At 33.4% G+C, this 22,352-nt stretch overlaps 1 protein-coding gene across 2 annotated transcripts; it reads right to left on the reverse strand.

Moving 5' to 3' along the window:
- Positions 1-1,129: 1,129 nt before the first annotated feature.
- LOC148597183 (NADPH oxidase 5-like) lies at positions 1,130-19,057 on the reverse strand. 2 transcript variants are annotated; one of them, XM_088562773.1, is made up of 14 exons: positions 18,988-19,057; positions 15,552-15,757; positions 15,071-15,182; positions 14,328-14,478; positions 13,872-14,082; positions 12,698-13,092; positions 11,583-11,755; positions 10,257-10,448; positions 9,412-9,544; positions 5,259-5,467; positions 4,544-4,600; positions 2,635-2,841; positions 2,022-2,297; positions 1,130-1,694 (listed from the first exon to the last, which is right to left on the reverse strand). In XM_088562773.1, the coding sequence occupies exons 2-14, from the start codon at positions 15,740-15,742 to the stop codon at positions 1,563-1,565; spliced, it is 2,439 nt and encodes an 812-aa protein (XP_088418899.1). In that variant the 5' UTR covers positions 15,743-15,757; positions 18,988-19,057; the 3' UTR covers positions 1,130-1,562. The 2 variants fall into 2 exon arrangements, with proteins under 2 accessions (XP_088418899.1, XP_088418900.1); XM_088562774.1 differs by lacking the exons at positions 1,130-1,694; positions 2,022-2,297 and having other exon boundaries at positions 2,766-2,898.
- Positions 19,058-22,352: the final 3,295 nt, after the last annotated feature.

Raw genomic sequence — 22,352 nt, forward strand, 5'->3', positions numbered from 1 at the left:
TATAAACAACACGATGAATTGAAAACTACTAAAAATCTTGGTTTAAGAAAAAAATATATTTCTGTTGTTGTATATTTCTTAAGCTAAAGTATGTTCACTAAAACTTTTATTGATTTGTTTAAATTGCTGCATTTTTCATGGTATTTCAGAGAACAAACGTAGCATTGTTCTTTGGGAGGGTCCTATTAGTTTACTTAGAAACATATATTATTGAAAATGGTAACTTTGGCATCTCTTCCCTTTCAAAGTAAATGTTTTATTTTCCTCGACGAAACTGACAAGTACAAACAGGAACTTTTATGTTTTATATAACGCTGTCCAGTAAAAAGAATGAAAAAAACATTTATATGATGTCCAGTAAGGTTTTGAAAATAAGGTATGTCATTTCATTTCTTCTTGAAATAATGAACCATGAAAGATGCGCAAAATTTACTGCGCTAAAATGCGATATACATGCTTGTTAAACCAACTATTTAGGTGGAACCTTGTATTTAAGTTTCATACAGATCTATTGAATATTACTCGAGTTTTTACAGGAACGACCATAACACCATGCCATTTTTGAAACCATACCCAAAAGTTTCTGTTGTTGTGTATTATTGGTTTCAATTATATATAAGTAATAAGCCGACGTTTGTATTTCATAAACTACAAAAAAAGTGACATCAGTTTAAGATGTCAATAACGGACACTAAATAAAGTACATACTGTCAATACAATTAAAATAAATGCTTACAGAGCAGAAATATATGACTATCTTAAAAGGGTAACCTTATCAGTCAATAAATGTTTTTGGGTGGTTGTCTTTCTATTGTCAAACACCCATTCCGTCAGTGTTTAGACATTCCGAGGAAATGCTCTGGTACATGTACGCGTATTTACCTATTGAACAGAGTAATCCAAAGGATTGTCATACCTTTTGTTGAAGTAAAGGTATTGCTGATAACATATTGATAGAAACTTTACAGTCTGGATGTAAACAATTTGCATTTTGTTTGTTATTTCTATCTTAAAACTAAACCTCTGAATATCGCTTTACACTGGTATCTCTTAATGTCACTTGAAATATATTTTTAGTAAAATGCATTATGCATGCAACGTTTAATTAACATAATGTACAACACAATTAAAACACATTTATTTAAAAAAAAAACATTTCTGAAACACATTATTCATTTTTTGTGTAAACATATCGACAAGTAACTCACTTATCGAATAAAAGGTTCAACCAAATAATTCAATCTTTGTATCAAAATATTGTTTAAAAATGTTCCAGTTGGAAAACATACCAAAATGCAGTACTTAGAATACCGAAAGGTATTCTTCTTATACTATACTCCGCGAATTCCTCTGCAATACTCCGCGTTGGTCTCACTTTTTGGCTGAACACAACGTTCCTTGTTGCCAATTATTTTACTGACTTAGCAGAAAAACATTTGTACGTCAATGACAAAGAGGTACGTATATGGTATCAGCGGAGAAGCACCTGGTTAATCCTGACGTGATTATTATTTCTGCAAGGGATTCTGTAAATCACTATTACCCCTAATTAGATCATATAATTAAAAGTTTTCCTTGGCAAAATCAAATGAGTATATTTCACAAAATTGCTTTATTGTCTTTCCTAACAGTGGAGCGCCACAGAAAAATACTTTAACTTTTCCTTTCTTTTTCATTGAAATATGATTGAAAACCTGTAATAAAAACAAAACAACAATGAAGGTTTTTTTCAAGTGCACACGTACTAACAAGTTATAGGTTGTCATTCGTAATTCACACTCATGGTTTGTACATTATTTTTTCTGGCAATTTGCAACTAGCACACGACTCGACACCCTATCCAGCACACCAAGAAATGTCAAAAGTTGAACAATGGTCGATGGGATTTTTTTATTTATTTATTAACACTATATACTTTGTAAGTACAATTAGTGAATATGTTTTATAGTTAAAAGACAAAGAATGGAGGTTAATATAGAATTTAACTAATTCCTAAATATAAATACTTGTTATAAACTTACCTGATTCCAATCAGGACGACCAGGCTGTGTCCTAACTTTTAACCCCGTGATAAGATCTTTGTGTGACTTCTCGTGCATGAGATCTAAAGCCAATTGTAAGCCTATTCCCTTTATGTCCGTCTTTTTCACAGCAGCCGTCATGTACATGTGCATATCAATTAGTTTTTCCTCGTGGCCCTCCTCGTTCCCGATGGACTGTTCCACTTCAAGAGCGGTCAGGAGGGAAAGGAACCACTCGAATGCTTTCTGGTCTCGGTTTATCCATATGAAATCAATCTGTAAAAGAGTAATTTGCAATAACTCACCATAGTAACAGTTTGAACTTGACCTAAAATTACTAAATCGAAGCTGCAATATACATTTTTTTGTTAAACATTTGGCAAAAGTTAGACTAATTCATTTTAATTGGATTTTATCTTGCATCTTATGTTTCAAACTACGACAGCACAACGGTGACATCATTTTAGAATTCAGACAGGACAACACGGCTTAATGAAAATATGTGCAGCAATTGATAGCTTTCTACAATTTTTTTTAAGACAATTTTGTAGCAGATTATAAGAATTGTGTCCGTATTTACAGAGATTTCAAGTCAATTACTATTACACTTCACCTTTTGTGTAGCCATGTGAGTTGTGAAATCGCCCATCCACTCATGAGAACATTTCCGACAGTGTCGCTTGGATGCTTTATATTTGTACATGATGCTCTGTAAAATAGAGGCCATCGGCGTGACCCCTATCCCTGCTCCAATTAACACGGCATGTTCCGTCTGGAAAATATCTCTTGTTGGTGTACTGTAAGGTCCATCTATATAACACTGAAAATGAATGCAATGATGAAATCAGTGGTAACACTTTAGTGGTCGGTTAACTACCTAAAATAAATAGAAAATACTTATTACAAAACCAAATAATGTTTACTCAAATAGGACTGAAGATGTATTCCAAAGTCTGCCTGTCTATTAAATGATTTGATGCTTCTCAGTAAAGGTTTTTTAGTTATATCGAACGTTTTTCTTATGCATCATAATTTTGAGATCTCTTTGATATGTACAATACACTAAACCGAAACAAGTACTATCTGACGCAGTATTTTTTTCTTTCTTTTACTTGTTATTTTCTTAATTTCATTCAGGAAATGTACAAACACATGACACGCAATTGTCGATACAGTTTTTTCGAACGTCACTAAGTTATCAGTATTTAGCCAATCAGGAAACAGAATTGCGATCAGGTGACTTGCGTTTCAATGGAAGAGTGTCTTTAAGGTCAAAAGGTAAAAAGCGAAACTATACCGACTGCGTCGGGAAAAAAAATTGTGGGCAATGCTGGCTAATTCGTTACCCCTACGTCACAATTTGATAACATGCACGTCCATATTCATCAAAATCAACATCAAATATAGAAGGTGCACATGTAATAAAGTTTTTTTTTTTTTAAAACATTACCTTAATAAGTCAAAAATGACTATTACAAATTTGCTGTGAAGCTTATTAAATCAAATTGTTAATGTTCTTTAGGACGCACAAATATACAAATAAAATTGTCATTATTTTCACTATTTTAATGAATAATGAATAGAAATGTTTTAAAACGGTTGTATACAATATATATTTATCAGTTTGTTTACTTTTTTTGGAGCCTATATGAGCAACTGTTTCGCTTTACCTTTGTAAAGTGTTGTTTTAATGACAGCTGAAGTCTGCCTGTGGTATAAGAATTTCCTCGTCTTTCACTGAAGACCAATATGTTGGCTTGAGTCGACATTTTTTTTTTATCCCGCTGGGGGGTTGTTGTCTTTTTGGCGTACTCACCATATCCATTCTATTTATATAATACCAATACATTTCTTCTTTACACCCAAACATATGAAAATATGGTTTGGGATACGTTATTTTAGTTGGTTGTAGGTTTGTTTCCAAAAATGCACATATGATAGCAAAATATATTTGAACTTCACTCTTGGCATTGAGTTGAGATCCCCTAGATATATGGTTGATGAAAATATTTCGTTAAAAGAAAACATAATTCGATTTATATACATGTCCGTGTGCTAAGAGTGTCGATCGGACACTCGGGTATGGTCCAAATACGTGTAACTATTTTTATTTCTAAATAGGTAATTAGGCGTCAGTCTTTGTAAGAATCGGGCAATAGGTAAAACATAGAATATAAAAACCCATCATTTTGATAGTGTAATTTGATTATTAGCACCACCAGAATCATAGAAAACAGACAAGATTTTCCATATCATGCTTGACCATTAAGGTACAATTTCATTAAAATGCACTGAAAATGAACATTTCAAGGACAGACAACTCTGTCAAAAACTTCATTTTTCAAACATTCTATTAAAAATTTTCTGAGCAAATCCAGTGATGCAGAGATCAAATAATGATCTTTTTAATTAGAGAAAGTATCCTTGAGTGAAATTATATTGTCAGATTGGTGGGTTTTTGACATGCATATTGTTCTCATTTTGCCTGATTCTTACAAAGACTTACACTTAAAAATCAATACCTCAATTTTAACAATTTTATTCCTCAATAATATTCTAGCCTCTTTTGCCTCTTGTTCCTGAAAAGAAAGGATTTTAAAATTTATTCAGTAAGATGAGTTTTCGTAAAGTTAAACTCTGGTAATTAGATGTAGATAATCTGACTGAAATGGATTGAATTATAATAATGAAAGTTCTAGCACTCACACGAAAAATTACTGCCTAACACAATTTCAAATTGAGCTGCCGTATTGTTATCTGTAAGACCTTTTGATATTGATTAGTTTATATGTGACGTGTTGTTTTCCATCTTAAGTTTTTTAAATTACTTTTTGAAAGCTGATAATAAAGAGAATAGTCAGAATTAAAGTGTCATTTCTTTACATTATGATTATATATTATTTACAGACAAAGGGAGATAAGCCACAAATACAAAGAGTAATCAAGAGAACCAAGATTTTAGCGGAAATCAAGAGTGTTATCCAGAGGCTAAAACCAAACATGGAAAACAGACACACGCAACAAAAAACATAAAATCGAATTGTACTTTAAATTGGTTCAGTTAAGATAGATTTTACTGTACATTTTTGCGCTGCAATAACATTTTTACCTTTTAAAAGAATATAGAAGTTTAAATATATGTAGATAATTCAGTTCGAAAACATATTTTTTTACTCAAATTTGTTTCATATAATATTTAGCCTCTTTTCAATGAATAATTACCATATGCATACTTACGGGATCTGTTTTACCGGAGCTCTTTGGCCTGTTCGTACCCTTTATGCCTAGATTTTGAGTCATGTGTCGTCGCCCGATAAAGGAATTTGTCAGTGTGCTTCCGACTACGGCTTCGTTGTCCATAACCTCCCCGGGGTCATACAGGTCAAAATATTTATATAAACTCTTCGTCCAGTTTCCAGCAGACCGGATATGCAGCCATATTAAGCCTGAAATACAACAATGGAGGTACCAATTTTTAAATAATGATGATATTGATAAAAAAACTGTTTAAATCAAGTGAAATCAAAAGTAGCAACGGCTGTAGTAAAATAAATGGTACATGTTACAATGGTTATTGTCAAATAAAGAGTAGCAGTGGTTACAGATAAAGCGAGTCCTCTTTCGAGGTAGAAATCTTGCTGCTTTTGTCCTATTTGTTAAAGTGTTCGTATTTGCCCACTGCTGTCCCATGTTAGAGGAGGGTTTAGCGCTCACAAACATGTTTAACCCCGCCTCATATTTTATGTCAGAAGCCAGGAACCAGGCGTCGATTTCACAAAAAGTCGTAAGTGTAAAGTTGACCGTAAGTAATGACGTCATAACAGAAAATACGTCATGACTTACGATCAATTTTACACTTACGACTTTTTGTTGTTGTTTATATGTTCCTTTGTTATTCCCTGAATGTTTTTTTTTCTTTATAAGATTAGGTCGATTTTTGTCTTTTATGAATATTTTTACTTCATTTATTTTTGGGGCCTTTTACTGCTTGTTTTCTAGTTTTTCCCATCTTTAAATACCGTGTTGTTATCTGTATAAGTTTAAATATTGGTTGCATGACTTTTTATTTGTATATTATAGTGAAAAAAAGGTCAAAGTGGTTTTAGTTAAATTGTGACTTGATCCCATTTTTTATCCGGTAGATTTAACTCCTTGGAGTCAAATTTCCGACGACCGAAATGCCCGAGTTAATTGGTCTGTGATAAGTGTAAATTGTAATGGCATAATCGTAGGGCTTGTTTTGTTTTTGGGAAACACATGAACAAAATTAATGACTAATTTAGGTATAATGAAGATCAGCAACCATAGAGAAAGGCAAATTTTTAAGTGAAGGCATAGATCAAGCATTATTTTGAACACAAAAAGTGTGTTCCTCCAGTCCAGGGAAACGCGGAATTTGACAACGGAAGTGTGCATGTCCCTTAGGAACATGAAGAAAATATGTAAATCCTTTACAACGGACTCCATGTCAATGCCAGTGGTTGATTGAAGCGGCACGTTGTTGAATTCGACAGCTCTCACGTTGCTGCGTTTTCCAAGACTGCCTCAGTGTTTCATATCCGATAATAGCTTGCACAGTTTTTTCAATAAAATGGAAAAAATACTTCCCAGTACACCAACATTGAACAATATACAAGTATATATAGACGAAAATCAACAATTTCAGTATAATATTTAACACCAGGCGTCGATTACACAAAAAGTCGTGAGTGTGTAAATTATGACGTCACAATGCTATTTTTAGGTTGTGACGTCATTACTTCCGATTAACTTTACACTTACGACTGTTTGTGAAATTGACGCTAGACAATTTCATTTCGACATCTTCATCAAAGTTCATATATTTACATGTATGATATTAATTAAAGGTAAAACCTATTCCAGTACTTGTATGGAGTAAAAACCTCCTATTATATGGTACATGTATATGGGTTGATTGGAAAGAGGGATGAGAAAAGCAATAGTATATTGGGAATGGGGATTTTGAATGGGGATAACAGGGATATTGGTTTAACATGCGATCGTTATGTTTAATTTAATTAAAAAACATTTTAAATCTTGAATAATTATAGTTTAATTTGAAAGTATAAAAATATAATCATGAAGTATGAAATCGTGATTATACGGGAGTTGAGATTATTTTATAGGGAATGGAGAATATCCTCCATGGGGAATAGAGATTCGGACAATAAAGATAGCTTTGGGGATAAGGGGATGGTGTATGGTGTAATAGGGAAGTTTATATTATTTACGAGCTGTATAGTTTATCGAAAGAAACAACTGATACAATGTAATCGAGGTCAACAACGGTTATATTGACTAAAATGAAAGACGGGTATATCACTAACAAGGGTAACAAAGCTTATAGCTAATTATTACGTAATTATTGTCGAATCAGTGATAAAAACGGTTAACATTGCTGAATAAGAGTAACAAAGGTTATTGATGAATCAAGGGAAACGTCGGTTATTGCAGAATGAAGTGTGACAAAAGGTTATTACAGGATCAAGGAAAACATCGGTTATTGCAAAATCAAGGGTAACAAAGGTCATTGCCGAATCAAGGGTAACAAAGGTTATTGCCGAATCAATGGTTAACAAAGGTTATTCCCGAAACAATGGTAGCAAAGGTTATTGCAGAATCAAGAGTAACAAAGGTCATTGCCGAATCAAGGGTAACAAAGGTTACATGTGTATTGTTAAATCAAAGGAAACAAAAGTTATTGCAGAATCAATGGTAAACAAAGGTTATTGCCGAATCAATAGCATCAAAGGTTATTGCCGAATCAATGACAACAAAGGTTATTGGAGAATCAAGAGTAACAAAGGTCATTGCCGAATCAAGGGAAACAAAGGTCATTTCTGAATCAAGGTGACAAAGGTTATTGTCGAATCAAGGGAATCATCATTATTGCAGAATCAAGAAAAACAAAGTTTATTCCAGAATCAAGGGTGACAAAGTATTGACAAATGAAAGGAAACATCAGTTATTGCAGACTGAAGGGTGACAAACGTAACAGAATTAAGGGAAACATAGGTCATTGCAGAATAAAGGATAACAAAGGTCATTGCCAAATCAAGGATAACAAATGTTATTTCCAAACCAATAGTAAACAAAGGTTATACCCGAATCAAAGGAAACAAGGGTTATTGCAGAATCAAGGGTCACAAAGGCTATTCACGAATCAAAGGATACATCGGTTACTACAGAATCAAGGGTAACAAAGTTCATTGTCGAATCAAGGGTAACAAAGGTGTATTGCAGAATCAAAGGTGAAAAAGGTTATCGCCGAAACGATGGTAACAAAAGTCAATACAGAATCAATGGTAACAAAAGTCACTGTCGAATTAATGGCAACAAAAGTCATTGCCGAATCAAGGGTAACAAGTTTATCGTCGACTCAAGGGAAACATCGGTAGTTGCAGAATCAAGGGTGAAAAAGATTACATGTGTATTGTCGAATCAAGGGTGACAAAGGTGTATTGCAGAATCAAAGGTGAAAAAGGTTATCGCCGAAACGATGGTAACAAAAGTCACTGCAGAATCAATGGTAACAAAGATCACTGTCGAATTAATGGTAACAAAGGTCTTTGCCGAATCAAGGGTAACAAGTTTATCGTCGGCTCGAGGGAAACATCGGTAATTGCAGAATCAAGGGTGAAAAAGATTACATGTGTATTGTCGAATCAAGGGTAACAAAGGTTATTGCAGAATCAAAAGTGACAAAGGTTTTTGCAGAATCAAGAGAAACAAAAGTTTTTGCCGAATCAAGGGTAACAAAGGTGTATCATGACTGGACAGTTTCTGACCGATTTGAAATGTTCTATAAAAGCAAACCCTGACAGACTAGAAGAGTATTACTCAAAGAACAATTTGTGCAATTAATTACCAGTTTAAACATAAAAATCAGGATAGTGCATGGGGAAAAAATGCATAAGTCAAGTATTTACTTTAGAAAACATCATTGAAAAAAATACAACAAATACAAAAGAAAGGTACATATCAACTTGATATTTAGAAGACGTGTTACAATATAAATAGAAGATTCTTATGTCATGTACTAGGACCATGTGAATTAGTAAGAGACTTATTGGAACTCCATCTGTACTGTAGAAACAACTTGATTTATACATGACTGTGATGTTTGCTCTTCTTTTCAACTTAGCAAATGATTAGACCATGAGAGGATACTCGAGGAAAAATTAGGTTTATGAATATTTATTCTTTAAATATCTACCCGCACTTCACCTGCACTGTACGACATGGTAACATGATAAGTGCATGTAGATACAAAACTCAGGGTTTCCAAGGATTGTTAAGCTTAATGATTTATCAGACTCGCATTTGATACTACCAGACCTTAAATATTTGAACACAAAATAAAACATACCATCCAATTCTGGAGCGCTGCTGATAGTAAAAGGATGCCACTCATGTTTTGCCACAGCAGGGATCTGTAAATATACGTAATCGCCAGGTTGGAAGACAAAATTTGATGGTTTCGTAATCTCAAGATGGGTAACCTGAAATTTATAGTTTAAATATATTAAGTAATTATAAATTGGACACTGGCAATCCTCGAAAGTTATGGTACACAGTTGTGCTATTTCTTTGATGTAGCAAACTGAGTAAAAGCTGATGAAATGTTGCCGTGAGATTGACATTTGCTTTTGTTACTTTGTATGTATGATTTTAGTTACTTTATGTTTTTTGTTTTGTGTGTCTGTTTTCTAAGTCTGGTCTTTGTCCCTGGATTACATTCTTTTGATTATTGCTGAACCCTTGGTTCCATTGATTACTCTCTCATTGACCTTTTAAAAGGTTATTTTCCAACACGGAATATCAGGCTAAATCATAGCGATATGATGATTTCCGAAACTGCTGACCAAATCACTTCCTTTCCAATATAGGATATGTCCCTTACAAAATTTAACATGTCGATGATATACGTTATATTGAAGATCCTGGGTGGCGAAGAAAGACATTCAACTCATTTAAAAATCGGTTGAAATGCAACTCTTGACATCTCACCACAACTTATGTCACAATTGTGTCAGATGTGTTTAATGTATTTCAGCCAATGAAATTTCTGCAAAGTGTCACATGTCTGACTTTTGCATTGACAGGTAATGTAGTTAATATCGCGTTTTTTTTGTTTTTTTTGTTTTTTTTGTTTTTGTTTTTTTTTTTTTGTTTTTTTTTTATTTTGGCAAAACTTATACTTATTGCACTTACAGACGACGGTAGAAGATTAACCTGCTCTATGAATGTTTTCCCATATCTGGCTTGTTTGATAGACTTTGACCTCGACACCTTTTCTCCAATAAACATCAGACCCGGTACAATAAACCACTTCCAGAAATTTGGTCCATGGAAAATCAGAAGTATCATAAACGGTATGTAGAGTGTGTGTGTCCAGTAGAATACCTACAAAATAAGAAATTCAAAATCAAAGTATTACATCCGTAAAACAAGTGATGAATCACCTTCTGTGCAATTCAATCTGCTGGTCTCGACTGTGTTAAGGAGGTAGACCTGAGGTAAGGAACATAATTCTTGAAATCAGTGATATAATTGTATCATATTCATTCACAAAAGCCTATCAAATTTGATCAGTTTTGATTCTACTGAATTTTGCTGATTCAATGAAATACGTTTGTAGTAATGCAACTGAAGCAATAAATATCGATAATACCTACAGAATATTGTGAAAACAGGGTTTTTATTAAATCAGAAAAGATCGATAGCTCTGACCTAATTATTTTTTTTGTCATTACTTCCGAAGATCACCGACAGGACATCCACCTGGGTTAAAATACTTGATCCTTACTAAAAAAATAACAATAACAGATACACAGGTAAGCACGTGTCTTCTTTTCATTTCATTTCATCTATTTCTTAATTAGTTTTCAAATAATTACTGACCATATTTGAGCCACATTATATCACAATAGGTAAATTTCAAAAGGATCCTTGCGTTATATTAGAACTTTTTTTTCTTTTACGGCTTGAGTCCGTAGTCTGCTTTGCCTTTGGATAACCACTTTCGCCTGGCAATCAGGTTTGTTATTAAAGAAGCGATCCTTACAGCATATGCGCGGATTAAGATCACCAGAAGTCACATGCATACGAATTTCTCTAGGTCGACTTTTTTGTCTTGCAAGACAATAAATATATAGACACCTATTTCAAGTATTTAATGCATTTATGGATATGAAATGAAATTATACAGGAAAAGTAAAATTTAGTGGAAATAATTCGAAGTCAACAGAAACAAAAATGATAACTAATGCAGCTTTAATTGCAGAGCAAAATAAACCGCGGACCAATACCGGTTTTGCAGATTCTGAAGTAGATATGGTAATTTTTCTTTTTAATAAGTGTAAAGTGTACAATTCTGGAACGGCATATGCATTTTTCTTGATCTTACCCTGCATGGATATGACATGGTCTAAAAACATTGTGCTAAATTTAAAGACTTACAATTTAGGGAAGAGCGATTATCTTCATATATCACTCAGAAATCAAATCGGACTTGTGACGAACTGTATTACAATATACCTCAAAATGTCCTGATCTTCTAACGAATGGCATTGAACATATAATCATGATGATGAGTATTATATCTAATAGCCACCCAGTAATCATAGCGGCACCCTCTATCGTACCAAACGGAATGATGTTCGTCAGAACTATCTCAGCTAGTGTGTATTTAGTCTCTCTTGTGAGTAGAACTGAAAGAGGAACAGATGTGTATGGAGCGAATCCAATAAAATCTAGGACCATGGACCAGGCGCACCGGCAGGGTAAGAGTTGCTTACAAAAAGTCGAGTCCGCGGTGGACGAAAGAGCAAAGAAAAATTATGACATGTTGAACAAATCAGTTTTCATGGTGCAAATGAATACACCATAACGTAAACCGTAAACAAGCCGATGTTATGATGATTCAGTTGGACTAAGGCGACTACACTTGTGTAAAAGGAAAATGAAGTTTTACGACAGTTATCACAGCGCAAACCTAGTGTACTCCTTTTAGAAGCTACGCATTATTCCATAGATTAAAATAAATTTTTCTATATATGATGTGTGGTTCGTTTTAACTTGTTCAAATGTAAGAACGAGTAACCAAGGGAACCATGATTCTAGCAGGATTGAAAAAATGCAACCCATGGATAAATACTAGATAGGGAAAGCAGACTCTTAGCGTCGGTTTTACAAAAAGTCGTAAGTGTGAAATTGATCGTAAATAATGACGTCACAATCTATTTTAATTTATGACGTCATAACTTACGATCAACTTTACACTTACGACTTTTTGTGAAATCGAGACCACGCGTCGGTTTCACAAAAAGTCGTAAGTGTAAAATTGATCGTAAATCATGACGTCACAATGCTATTTTAATTTATGACGTCATTACTTACGACCAATTTCACTCCTACGACTTTTTTGTGAAACCGACTCCTGTACATATATTGCTGTTTTCTATGAACAATTGTTGCCGTTATGAAGTATTTTTCTATGATTTGTTTATAGATGTTTCCACTTGTATGTATGTGTTGGTAACGATTTTTTCCCTTGCCCGTTCGAGATATCATGGATATGTTTCACTCCTATCAAGATGTTTACTAAATATTTCAAGGAAAAAAATAAAATATCGGATTAGAAAAAAACTTACTGCCGTTCCCCAGATGCGCCACTGTGTGAACTGTTGACAACAAACCTATCATCCAACCTACTCTCTTATGGAACAGGATGTTGTGGTCAAGCGGGAGAATATTGTTCATAAATGTCATGCGCAAGTATGTGATTGACTTCCGAAGCATCAGTACCATAATTAACATACAGTTAAAATTCAGAGGTAATCCACACATTCGAGCCGCAATGATGAAGCCATTTGACTTTCTGTAGTAATAAGCTGCATATCCACCTAAACCCAGATTAGTCAACAGATATACAAGGTAAAATACTAATTTACGCATATTATTTGTCATATATGACCTGGTACAGTACTTAGCACAAGGACGTTGTTTCTTCAGTCTGGCCTCTTTCGGTTTCAGCCATTGTACAGCACTGCAATAAAATGTATAGTATTTGAGATTACATTTAACTTCAAAGGAAACAAATAACAATAAAAAGACGGATATGGTCTAGCCCGGGTTTTAACAAAAAGTCCGAATTCATTTTGCAGGTTAATGTAAATGTACGCGTATATAAGCATTCGTAAATTAGTTTAATTCTGTTCTTGATTTGGTATGCAGATTTTTTCATTATCTTTGATTTGCATGTTTTAGTTAGTGAAGATTGTTTGTCGCCTTTGTCCCTTGAAATATGAGCTTTGTTCATCGCCTTGAATGTTATCCTTAGTTTCTTTTTCTTACGTAATACACTTCTTGAAACGTTTACGCTTTTTTTTCATTCTATCGTTCGTACATCGTTTTGCGTTCGGCCAACCGCACGATAGGAGCGTTCATTTTTTGTTCTTTTTCATGTTTTGTTTGTTTGGTTTTTTTTTTTTTTTTTTTGCTTTGTTTTTCATTTTACAGTTCAGTATTTACTTTCTCCTGATATTATTTCTATATTTTACTAATTAAGATATTTATTTTTAATTTATTAATTAATTTCGTTATAATTTCTTTCTTCATTTTTATCATTCATCTATTATGCGTTTCATCGCACGCTTATATCATAAGTCTATCGTACATTTGGAGTGAATTTTCCGTGCGTTTTCTGTGTGTTATTTCGTGCGTTAAGGTATCGTGCGTGAAAGAAGCTTAAATGCTCCAAGGAATACATAATCATACAATTGATGGCATCATAACACAAATTACATGCAGTATTACAAAATGTACCTTAATGATAGATTTTCCACTACTCCAGGATGCCTTTCAAGTTCTCGTCTGAAATCTTCAAATGTTATATTGCCACTTTTTTTAGTGTCAGCTGATTCAAAAAGAACAGTACTGAGGTTCTCCAGGTCTTCTTCGCTCAATTTTAGAGAACTTTCCACCATACAAGATCGGAGAACAGTCTTTAACTCCTCTTTATTCAACTTACCATTGCCTAGAAGTAGATATATCTAAGTACGGATACATTCACTACAAACCCATGTACAGTTACTATAACCTGCTGTCATTATACGAAAGGCAAGAGCTTAGAAAGAAATGCTACAAAAATCTTAACAAATTCATTTCGAAAGAGAAAACAAAGTACTTTTAAATGCCATGGGTGAAACCTCAAGATTTATTTATGGCACAACACTTCTGTATATCGGGTTTCAAAATAATAAGTAAAGAAATTAACCATACCATGAACATCGTATATATCGAACAGGAACTCGAGTCTTTGCGTTGGTGTCCCCTTTGTAACCTTGACGAGCGGGTTTATTAACTTTGGTATATCAGTAGTTCCACTGTTCGTTGGGTCACAAAGGTAAAAAAGTCTCTCGGCAAAGAAGTTCTGGAAAAAAGCACCTGCTAATTTAATGCGCCACACTCGTGTCCGCCTTGAGAATTTTTGATCAAAACACTAATCTTAAAATGTATATCATTTGATTCTACTCTAAGTAAAGGCTTAATATCTTAGTGCTGAATTAACGTCATCAGCGCAACACTGTTGATTTTGCATTCAATTTGGAATATTAGTGTACAGTTGCGATCAATTCAAACCTCTCTTAAATTGTCAGAATCTGTCATGATTTCTGTTCTACGGCAGCAGATACTAGAACCGTTCCTGACAGAAGGGTGCAGGACCCATGACAGATTATAACAGTCCTGACAGACCCTGACAAGGTGTGTTGCGGGTCAGAACAGTTTCTGACAGTTTGGAACTATTCTATGACAGCGAATCCTGACAGGATCAAAGACAGGTTAGAAGTGATCGCAACTGTATATAATGAGTATCGGTATACCTAGTAAGAAAGTCACGTGTTAAAATTGTGGACCAACAGAAACAAACAACATTTTCACCTTTCCTCTGTTCCATACATAAAATGTATTTTTTCAGCCGAAGTTTTCGAACTGTACTAAGGAATAAACAAATCTGATCGTACCTGTTTCAGGTTTAAAGCTGATTTGAACTGTTGTAATGTGATTTCTGTTTTGTTACCAGCAATCTGCTGTAGTTCTGTTTCTATCCATTTCAACCATTCACTTTCCTCATCCCTAAATGAGGTACAGAATGCATAGTCCTTTATAGAAACACAATTGTCATACTTTGTTGAAAACACAGAGCTCCATGTTGAAAATCCATATTACATTACTGAGTACATTTCTTGTAAGACTGGCACATAATGTGCAACAACATTGACGTTACGAATATGGTATTTTAAGCAATCTATTTGTACATATACCTATACATGTACAACAAAAGCATTGATACCTCAAGTATTCTGTTTACATACGGAAATAACGACAATGTGTCCTCTGAATAACGATTTTATTCAAGTAAGAAATTGGTACCATCATTTTTTTTTCAAATCTTATTGAAAATTATTTGTTTAATACAGGTACATGTATACACTTTATACCTACTCATTTGCATGTACGTCGTCATTAAGCAAGCCATTTTTTACAGATTTTCCATTTCCAACACCATTGCTTTGCTCGTTACTATCATTCGTTTCTGTATTTGTACTGTTGGTAGTACCCGGATGTAAAGAAATATCGTCTTGGTAAACCTTATTGCCAAATGGCAAGTCATATATCGGGTTTACTTTGGTCATGGTTTCAAATGTTTCCTGTAAAAATGCAAAAAACAATTCAAAAAAGTTTATTTTTAGATTCAACTGCTCAATGTTCTCATACAATACAATCCATACCTGAAACTTGTCTGAAGGTTTTCTACCTTAAAATACATGTACAGTACATGTGTACTCATATTGAAGCACATGAACATCCTAAAGTATGTGTCATACATTATTTTTCATTTCTAAAACAAAATAAACCTACAAGCCTGTATACCGGTACAAATGCAACAATATTTTTCTACTGTTATCCAATTTTAATTTGCTTATAAACACAATGTTTCATAATATGCGGTTTAATCTAAAGAACACAATTCAAGGAAACTCCAACTTAATTGTAATTTGAAGACTTGTTCATGCACAAAACAACTGAAAACTCAAAAATTATTCATGTACAACGTTTTATTGACAAACGTTCGAATATTAGCTTAAATATGATTAAAAACATGCCAATACAATACAAAATACTGAAGTGCGCTAGTACGGGATTCAGCCGTCCAATACGGGATTCAGCCGTCCAATACGGGATTCAGCCATCCAATACGAGATTTAGCCGTCCAACACAAGTTTTACCTGTCCGATACGCCATATTGGCCTGGTTAAGATCAATATTGGCCTTTTTTTTCCATATTGGCTGAGTTATTGGTCCTCGGCTAGTCATAATGGACTCCAGCTACATGTACGCCTCAATCAATATGGCTAGCCTCGAACCAGTAACTAAGCCAATATGGAAAACCTTACGTAATGATACTATAATACATTTCTACATTCTCTACATTGATTTAAGACCATTAGTGTTCACGCATACATTTTGTCAAAAATGGCATTTAAAAGAATTTTGGCTGAAATATGTGTGGCGCAGTCATCCATGTTATGTCAATTTTTTCATTTTACACAGTGATTTGAAACCCAAAAGTACAAAGTATTACTTTAATCTTGAGCTAATCGGACTTCCTGTTCTTAATTACGTCAAGCTTGCAGAATAGATAGAATTATTATCAGAAACTTTCCAAAGGGTATTACAGTTTAGAATTGTATTTCTTTGCTACGACCCAGGACGGTTGCTGTCAGGGTCTGTCTGGGAATAAACTGTTTTTATCGTGAAAAATGAAATATGTGTATCTCTACATTTGTAAGTGTATGTACAATTACAAAGTATCATTATTTCATAAAAGAAATTGCCAATTGATTGTAGAATTATGTTGGGGCAAACAATTTTCTCAACGAACGCGGAAAATATTGACTTCAGACATTTCTTGAGACATTATCAAAAAGCCGTAACTTTTTGAAAATGTACTGAAAAGTTTATAAAATGTCGACGTAGAATTTCTGAAAGTATGTACATTTATAAGAAATATTAACCAGAAAAGAATATTGTGTAAATAAGTACTTACTTTAATTATAAAATTTAATTACTGAACACTTTTAGAAATATGGCCATTTCCAAACACTTTCATCTTTGCGTTGAATATTTTTATGCCAAAAAAAAAACCCCGCAATTTCGATAATCATCTCAAAAAGAACATATAACGTTATTTTTCCACGCAAAAATTGGCGATTTTCATACCCTCTACTGGTCTCGATTTCACAAAAAAGTTTAAGTGTAAAGTTGATCGTAAGTAATGCCGTCATAAAGTAATTCAGCATTTTGACATCATGATTTACGTTCAATTTCACACTTACGACTTTTTGTGAAACCGACGCCAGGAGCGCAATTCACTGTTTTAGTTGTTTTAGACCTACGGTTTATTACATCTGTCAGGTGGAATTTTGACGTTTTTACGTGTTTTTGACGAGTTTAACTGATTATTAAGAATTAGAAGGACCATTTGTGACAAATATTCAGAACTTATAGTTTGTCCTGATTCCATCAGTATACAGCTTTCACATACATGTATTTACAGTTTTGACTTTTTAAAAGAGTCATTTATACTTAATTAAGATAGGTGTGTTTTTTTTCTACAGAGTCGCATATGAAACTGCATTAATACCTTACTACATTATTATATCATAGCAAGCTGGTCATACACTGTAGTTTGTCGGAGTGTAAGATTACATCGTATAAAAACCGTTACCAATACCATTATAACCCTAAAAGTTAACGGGTATATCAGACAAAAAGTTTCTGTCAAACGGACAAGTTGACTTTGAAATACGATTATTGTCAATACGTACAAAGACTCAGAAATAAATGAGCAAACCGAACTCTACTAAAAACTGGGAGTATATACCGGTGCACAAAGGGTCTCAAAATTCTGAAACAAATAATCGGAAATCTTGATGAAAAAGGAAAATTACTAAAAACATAATCGCATAGACGAATGGATTGAGAGTGGTACGAATAATCAAGGGAACCAAGATTCTAGAGGAAATCAAAAGATTACAATTTAAGGACAAATGCTAGAAAGGGAAGACAGACTCACACTACAACAAAACAAATTAACCTAAATAATACGCACAAAGAAACAAAAGTAAATTAGCAACTTAGTCTCCACTAAAAAAAACTGGGAGCATGGACCAGGTGCGCCGGTAGGATAAATGTCATCTGCTTTTCTAGAAACACCCACCGAGTTGCTCATTATAAGTCAAGTCCGTGGTAGACAAAAAGGGAAAGGAAAACTATGAACAAATCGGTTCTCATGATACAGATGGATACACCGTAACGATCCACGAGTTCACGATGACGACCATAAAACTTCGACGTCCGTTTAAATACAGCAGGTGTATATGTAGTTTAACTTACATGTACATGTATATTTGTATGTACCTAAATAAACAAACAGATTTCTTTAAAAGTTAAGAAACTACGAAATCAATAGCATAAAGGGAAAGACTTTCTTAATCAATATTTCTAAATTAATTTGCCTCACTTACAAAAAATGTATGTGACTTCGCTAAAACCAATATATACATGTACATGTATATGGCATAATACTATGAATAACGTACATGCCTTGTCAAATACCGTACTTTTACTTCAGCGCACATTTTTTATTAAGTATTAAGACGAAACGTGAGCGATCAAGATTGGATGTACTGTTTACGTCACTTTATCGAAATAAATTTATTTCACGTATTTGACTCAAATTCTTTTATAATAATTGTTTCTATTTTGATAGCTATGAATTGGACCCCTTTGTTCCCTTAACCAGTCATAAGCTCAGAAACACCCGCACTTTATTTATCACACTCATCCATGCGTAAACACCGGAAAACGTACTTACTTTATAAAATTATTTTCCAGTTCTTTAAAAATGCGGACTGTCTTGAGCAGAGATCATAGCTTTGAATGAACATAAGTGATTAGATTCAAGTTTTTATATATAAAAATCCCACACAGAAGCAATAAATTTCAATATCGACTATTTCAATCAGGAAGTCTTTCTTTTTGGAGCAGACTTCATTGGCTTACATGTTAACAATTTCTACGTGAACGTGCATTATGACATTTAATGCAATAAAATATTATAAAATCCGGTTTCAAATTGATTTTTCTCTGATTTCTTTTAATGTTATATCGACGTAGCTACACGTGCATGTATACCTTTTGTTTACAAGGAAGAACAATTATTCGCGTGTATTGCGACATTTCGGAGAATTTGCACTTGACAATTATTACGGTCTTTTTTGTCCGATCTAAAAGAAGGATGAGTTCACAAATATTACTGCTAAAAAACTTCTTGTAAATTTAATTATTTTGTAAGTTATTCTTTATTTAAAAAAATACCGATTTCGGAAACTGTTTGAATATCAGAATTTCATCGAAATCTAGTAAAAAATTGATTTTATCTAAAAATGCAAAATAATGAAAATTCCGGAGAGAAAAGTACAAAAATAGCAACACAAAGCGCTGAAAAAAAAAACATCCTCAACATGTTCTCTCTAAATTCCATTATTAGGCAATTTCTTAAGTAACACCTTTTTATAAATATTTTGCAGTTTATGTTTCAAATTTACGTTTAAAAATTGTAAGTTGGTCAATAAGATGCCTCGGAGAAATAAAACTTATGCATGAACAACATTAACCATGTATTCTGCCTAGAACGACTGTATTTCTATATACATGTAATGTCCGTAGCCCAACTTATAAGGTACATATATATAGTAACATTTTATACAATGTATTCATCGTGTTGAGACGGTTTTTAGTTCGAGCCTGAATTTTTTTTATATTATTCTTGAGTGTTAATGGATAAAATTTTATTGTCTTAATGTCATTCTTTTGTTCAACCCTTCGTGACTTGTGTAATGGAGCTGCGTTATTACTGCTAAATTATATCCGGACTACATTACCTTGTAATATGACGGGTGACGGTAGGGGAGCAGGACATGCTTACACTTCTAGAGTACCTGAAGTCACTTTCGGTTATTCGCGGGTGTTCATATTGCTAGTGCATTACATTTTTTTGTTTCTTTTGTCTTCAGTTTTTCTTATGTGATCTATTTTAGTCAGTTCCGCTACATTGTTTATGCACATATGTAGATCGTCGTTGATTCCTGTTCTGGCCCGTCCTCCGTTTAAGAGGACGGTAACATGAAGTGTATTATTTTTTTTTTAAGTATCATTTTACAACTCCTATTATTCCGGATCTTCCAGATATATAATCGAATTACGACGTTTTAACATGCTAGTAACCTGTGTGTACTTTCCACGAACACAATACTAAAGAAGTTGGCTTACGTCTTTCATACAGGCTATCCGATTTATGCATAGCTTTTTACCACATGTCGTACACGGATCATAGTTTAGTTTAAACATATTTTATTTGCGTTATTATACAAAAGGGATTAGACACAAGTTAGACAAACTTATCAAGTCTTCTCCCATATACAGTGTGTAACAATACATATTGAAAGCATGCAAAAAACAATACAATAAATATATAAACATAATATTGACATGATATAACTAGCAAATATTGTGATGATGTGATGATGTATGTGGTTGTTATAACTATACTTACAGTATCAATGATACTGATTATACAATATGGAACCTCTTAGATCCTTTTATATAATTATATACATGACTAAAAGTTATTGTATTTTGCTCATCGGTAAGAGCCGGGTGACCACACGTTAAGGTACTTAAATTTACTCGACAATTTTCCGGTAATCAATTTAGATTAATAAGGAGTCTGTTTCTAATATCAGAATAGTGAGGACATTCAAAGAAAAAATGATTTGAATCTTCAATGCTAGCACCACATCGGCAGGATGGATCAGTTATAATGTTAACTCTCGAGAGATCATAATTTAAAAAGCAGGCCGAACATCGTATTTGTGTTAAAATAATGTTTAATTTACGATTTCCAAACTCGAAATATTTAGGAACTGTGTTTGCTGGATTTGATTTACTCCTCTTTAATTTATTTTTAAATTTACTTATAGATTCAATGTTACGAGTAGACAAATTGAGTATATTCCATAACCGTATAGTTGATGGTAAAAACGAGTCTTGTGTCAAAGACAGTCGACAAAAAGGATGTATCAAGTCTTTTCCATTACGTAAGGGGTAAACTGTTGTACTCTGAATTGTTGGTGGGATCAAATTGTATAAATATTCTGGAGCATTGTTATGTTAAATACTATGGAACAACTGTAGTTTTCTTCTTTCACGTCTTTCTGCTAGAGTTGCCCATCCGATTTCACTATAAATGATTCGTGCACTAGTAAAACTTGGAAGTCCAGTTACTATGCGAGCAGCCTCTAGCTGCAATTGTTCAAATTTATTGCAATAACCGTCGCCCATATTGTCCCAAACTTCACATGCATATTCAAACAACGGTCGAATAAAAGTGAGATATTGTGATTCAAGATTCTTTCTTCCTAAACTATACTAAAGTTTCCGTAATACATTTAAATGTTTCGATACATTTTTGATTATACATTCAACATGATTATTCCATTTTGCATCGTTACTAAATGTTATACCTAAATGTTTATGCATATCTGTAACTTGTATATTTTTATCATTAAATACAAAGTTTATTTCGGGAGTTTCAATATTAGAAAACAACATAATTTCCGTTTTGTCAGGATTAAAAGACATGAGCCATTTTTTTGACCAATCACTTAGCTCTCTGAGGTCATGACCAATCACTGTCTCTATGTGTGATAAGTCATGATCAGAGTAGCTCAGAGACGTGTCGTCTGCAAATAGTCTACATAAGGACAAAAGATTTTCAGCAATATCATTGATATATATTATAAATAACAGAGGACCTAAAACTGAGCCTTGAGGCACACCAGCTGTAACGTTGCAAGGTTGCGAAGACGATTGTTTGATTACTACCCTTTGTTTTCTATTGTCTAAATAACTTTGAAACCAATTCAATAAATTTCCACATATACCATATGACTACATTTTGTGTAATAACCCATGATGCCATACTTTATCAAAAGCTTTTGAAAAATCGCAAAACACAAAACAACTTACCTCCTTATTTTGTAAAGAATTTAAAATACAATTATAAATTTCTATTAGTTGATGAAGTGTTTAACACTGTGGAAGAAAACCAGACTGATATTCATAAATGAGCTTATTTCTTTGTAAATGGTTAAACACATGTTTATAAGCAATGCGTTC

This window comes from Perna viridis, chromosome 15 (assembly GCF_037379345.1).
Source record: "Perna viridis isolate PV_CMFRI_1.1 ecotype Kerala chromosome 15, ASM3737934v1, whole genome shotgun sequence".
In the NCBI taxonomy this organism is placed as follows: domain Eukaryota; kingdom Metazoa; phylum Mollusca; class Bivalvia; order Mytilida; family Mytilidae; genus Perna; species Perna viridis.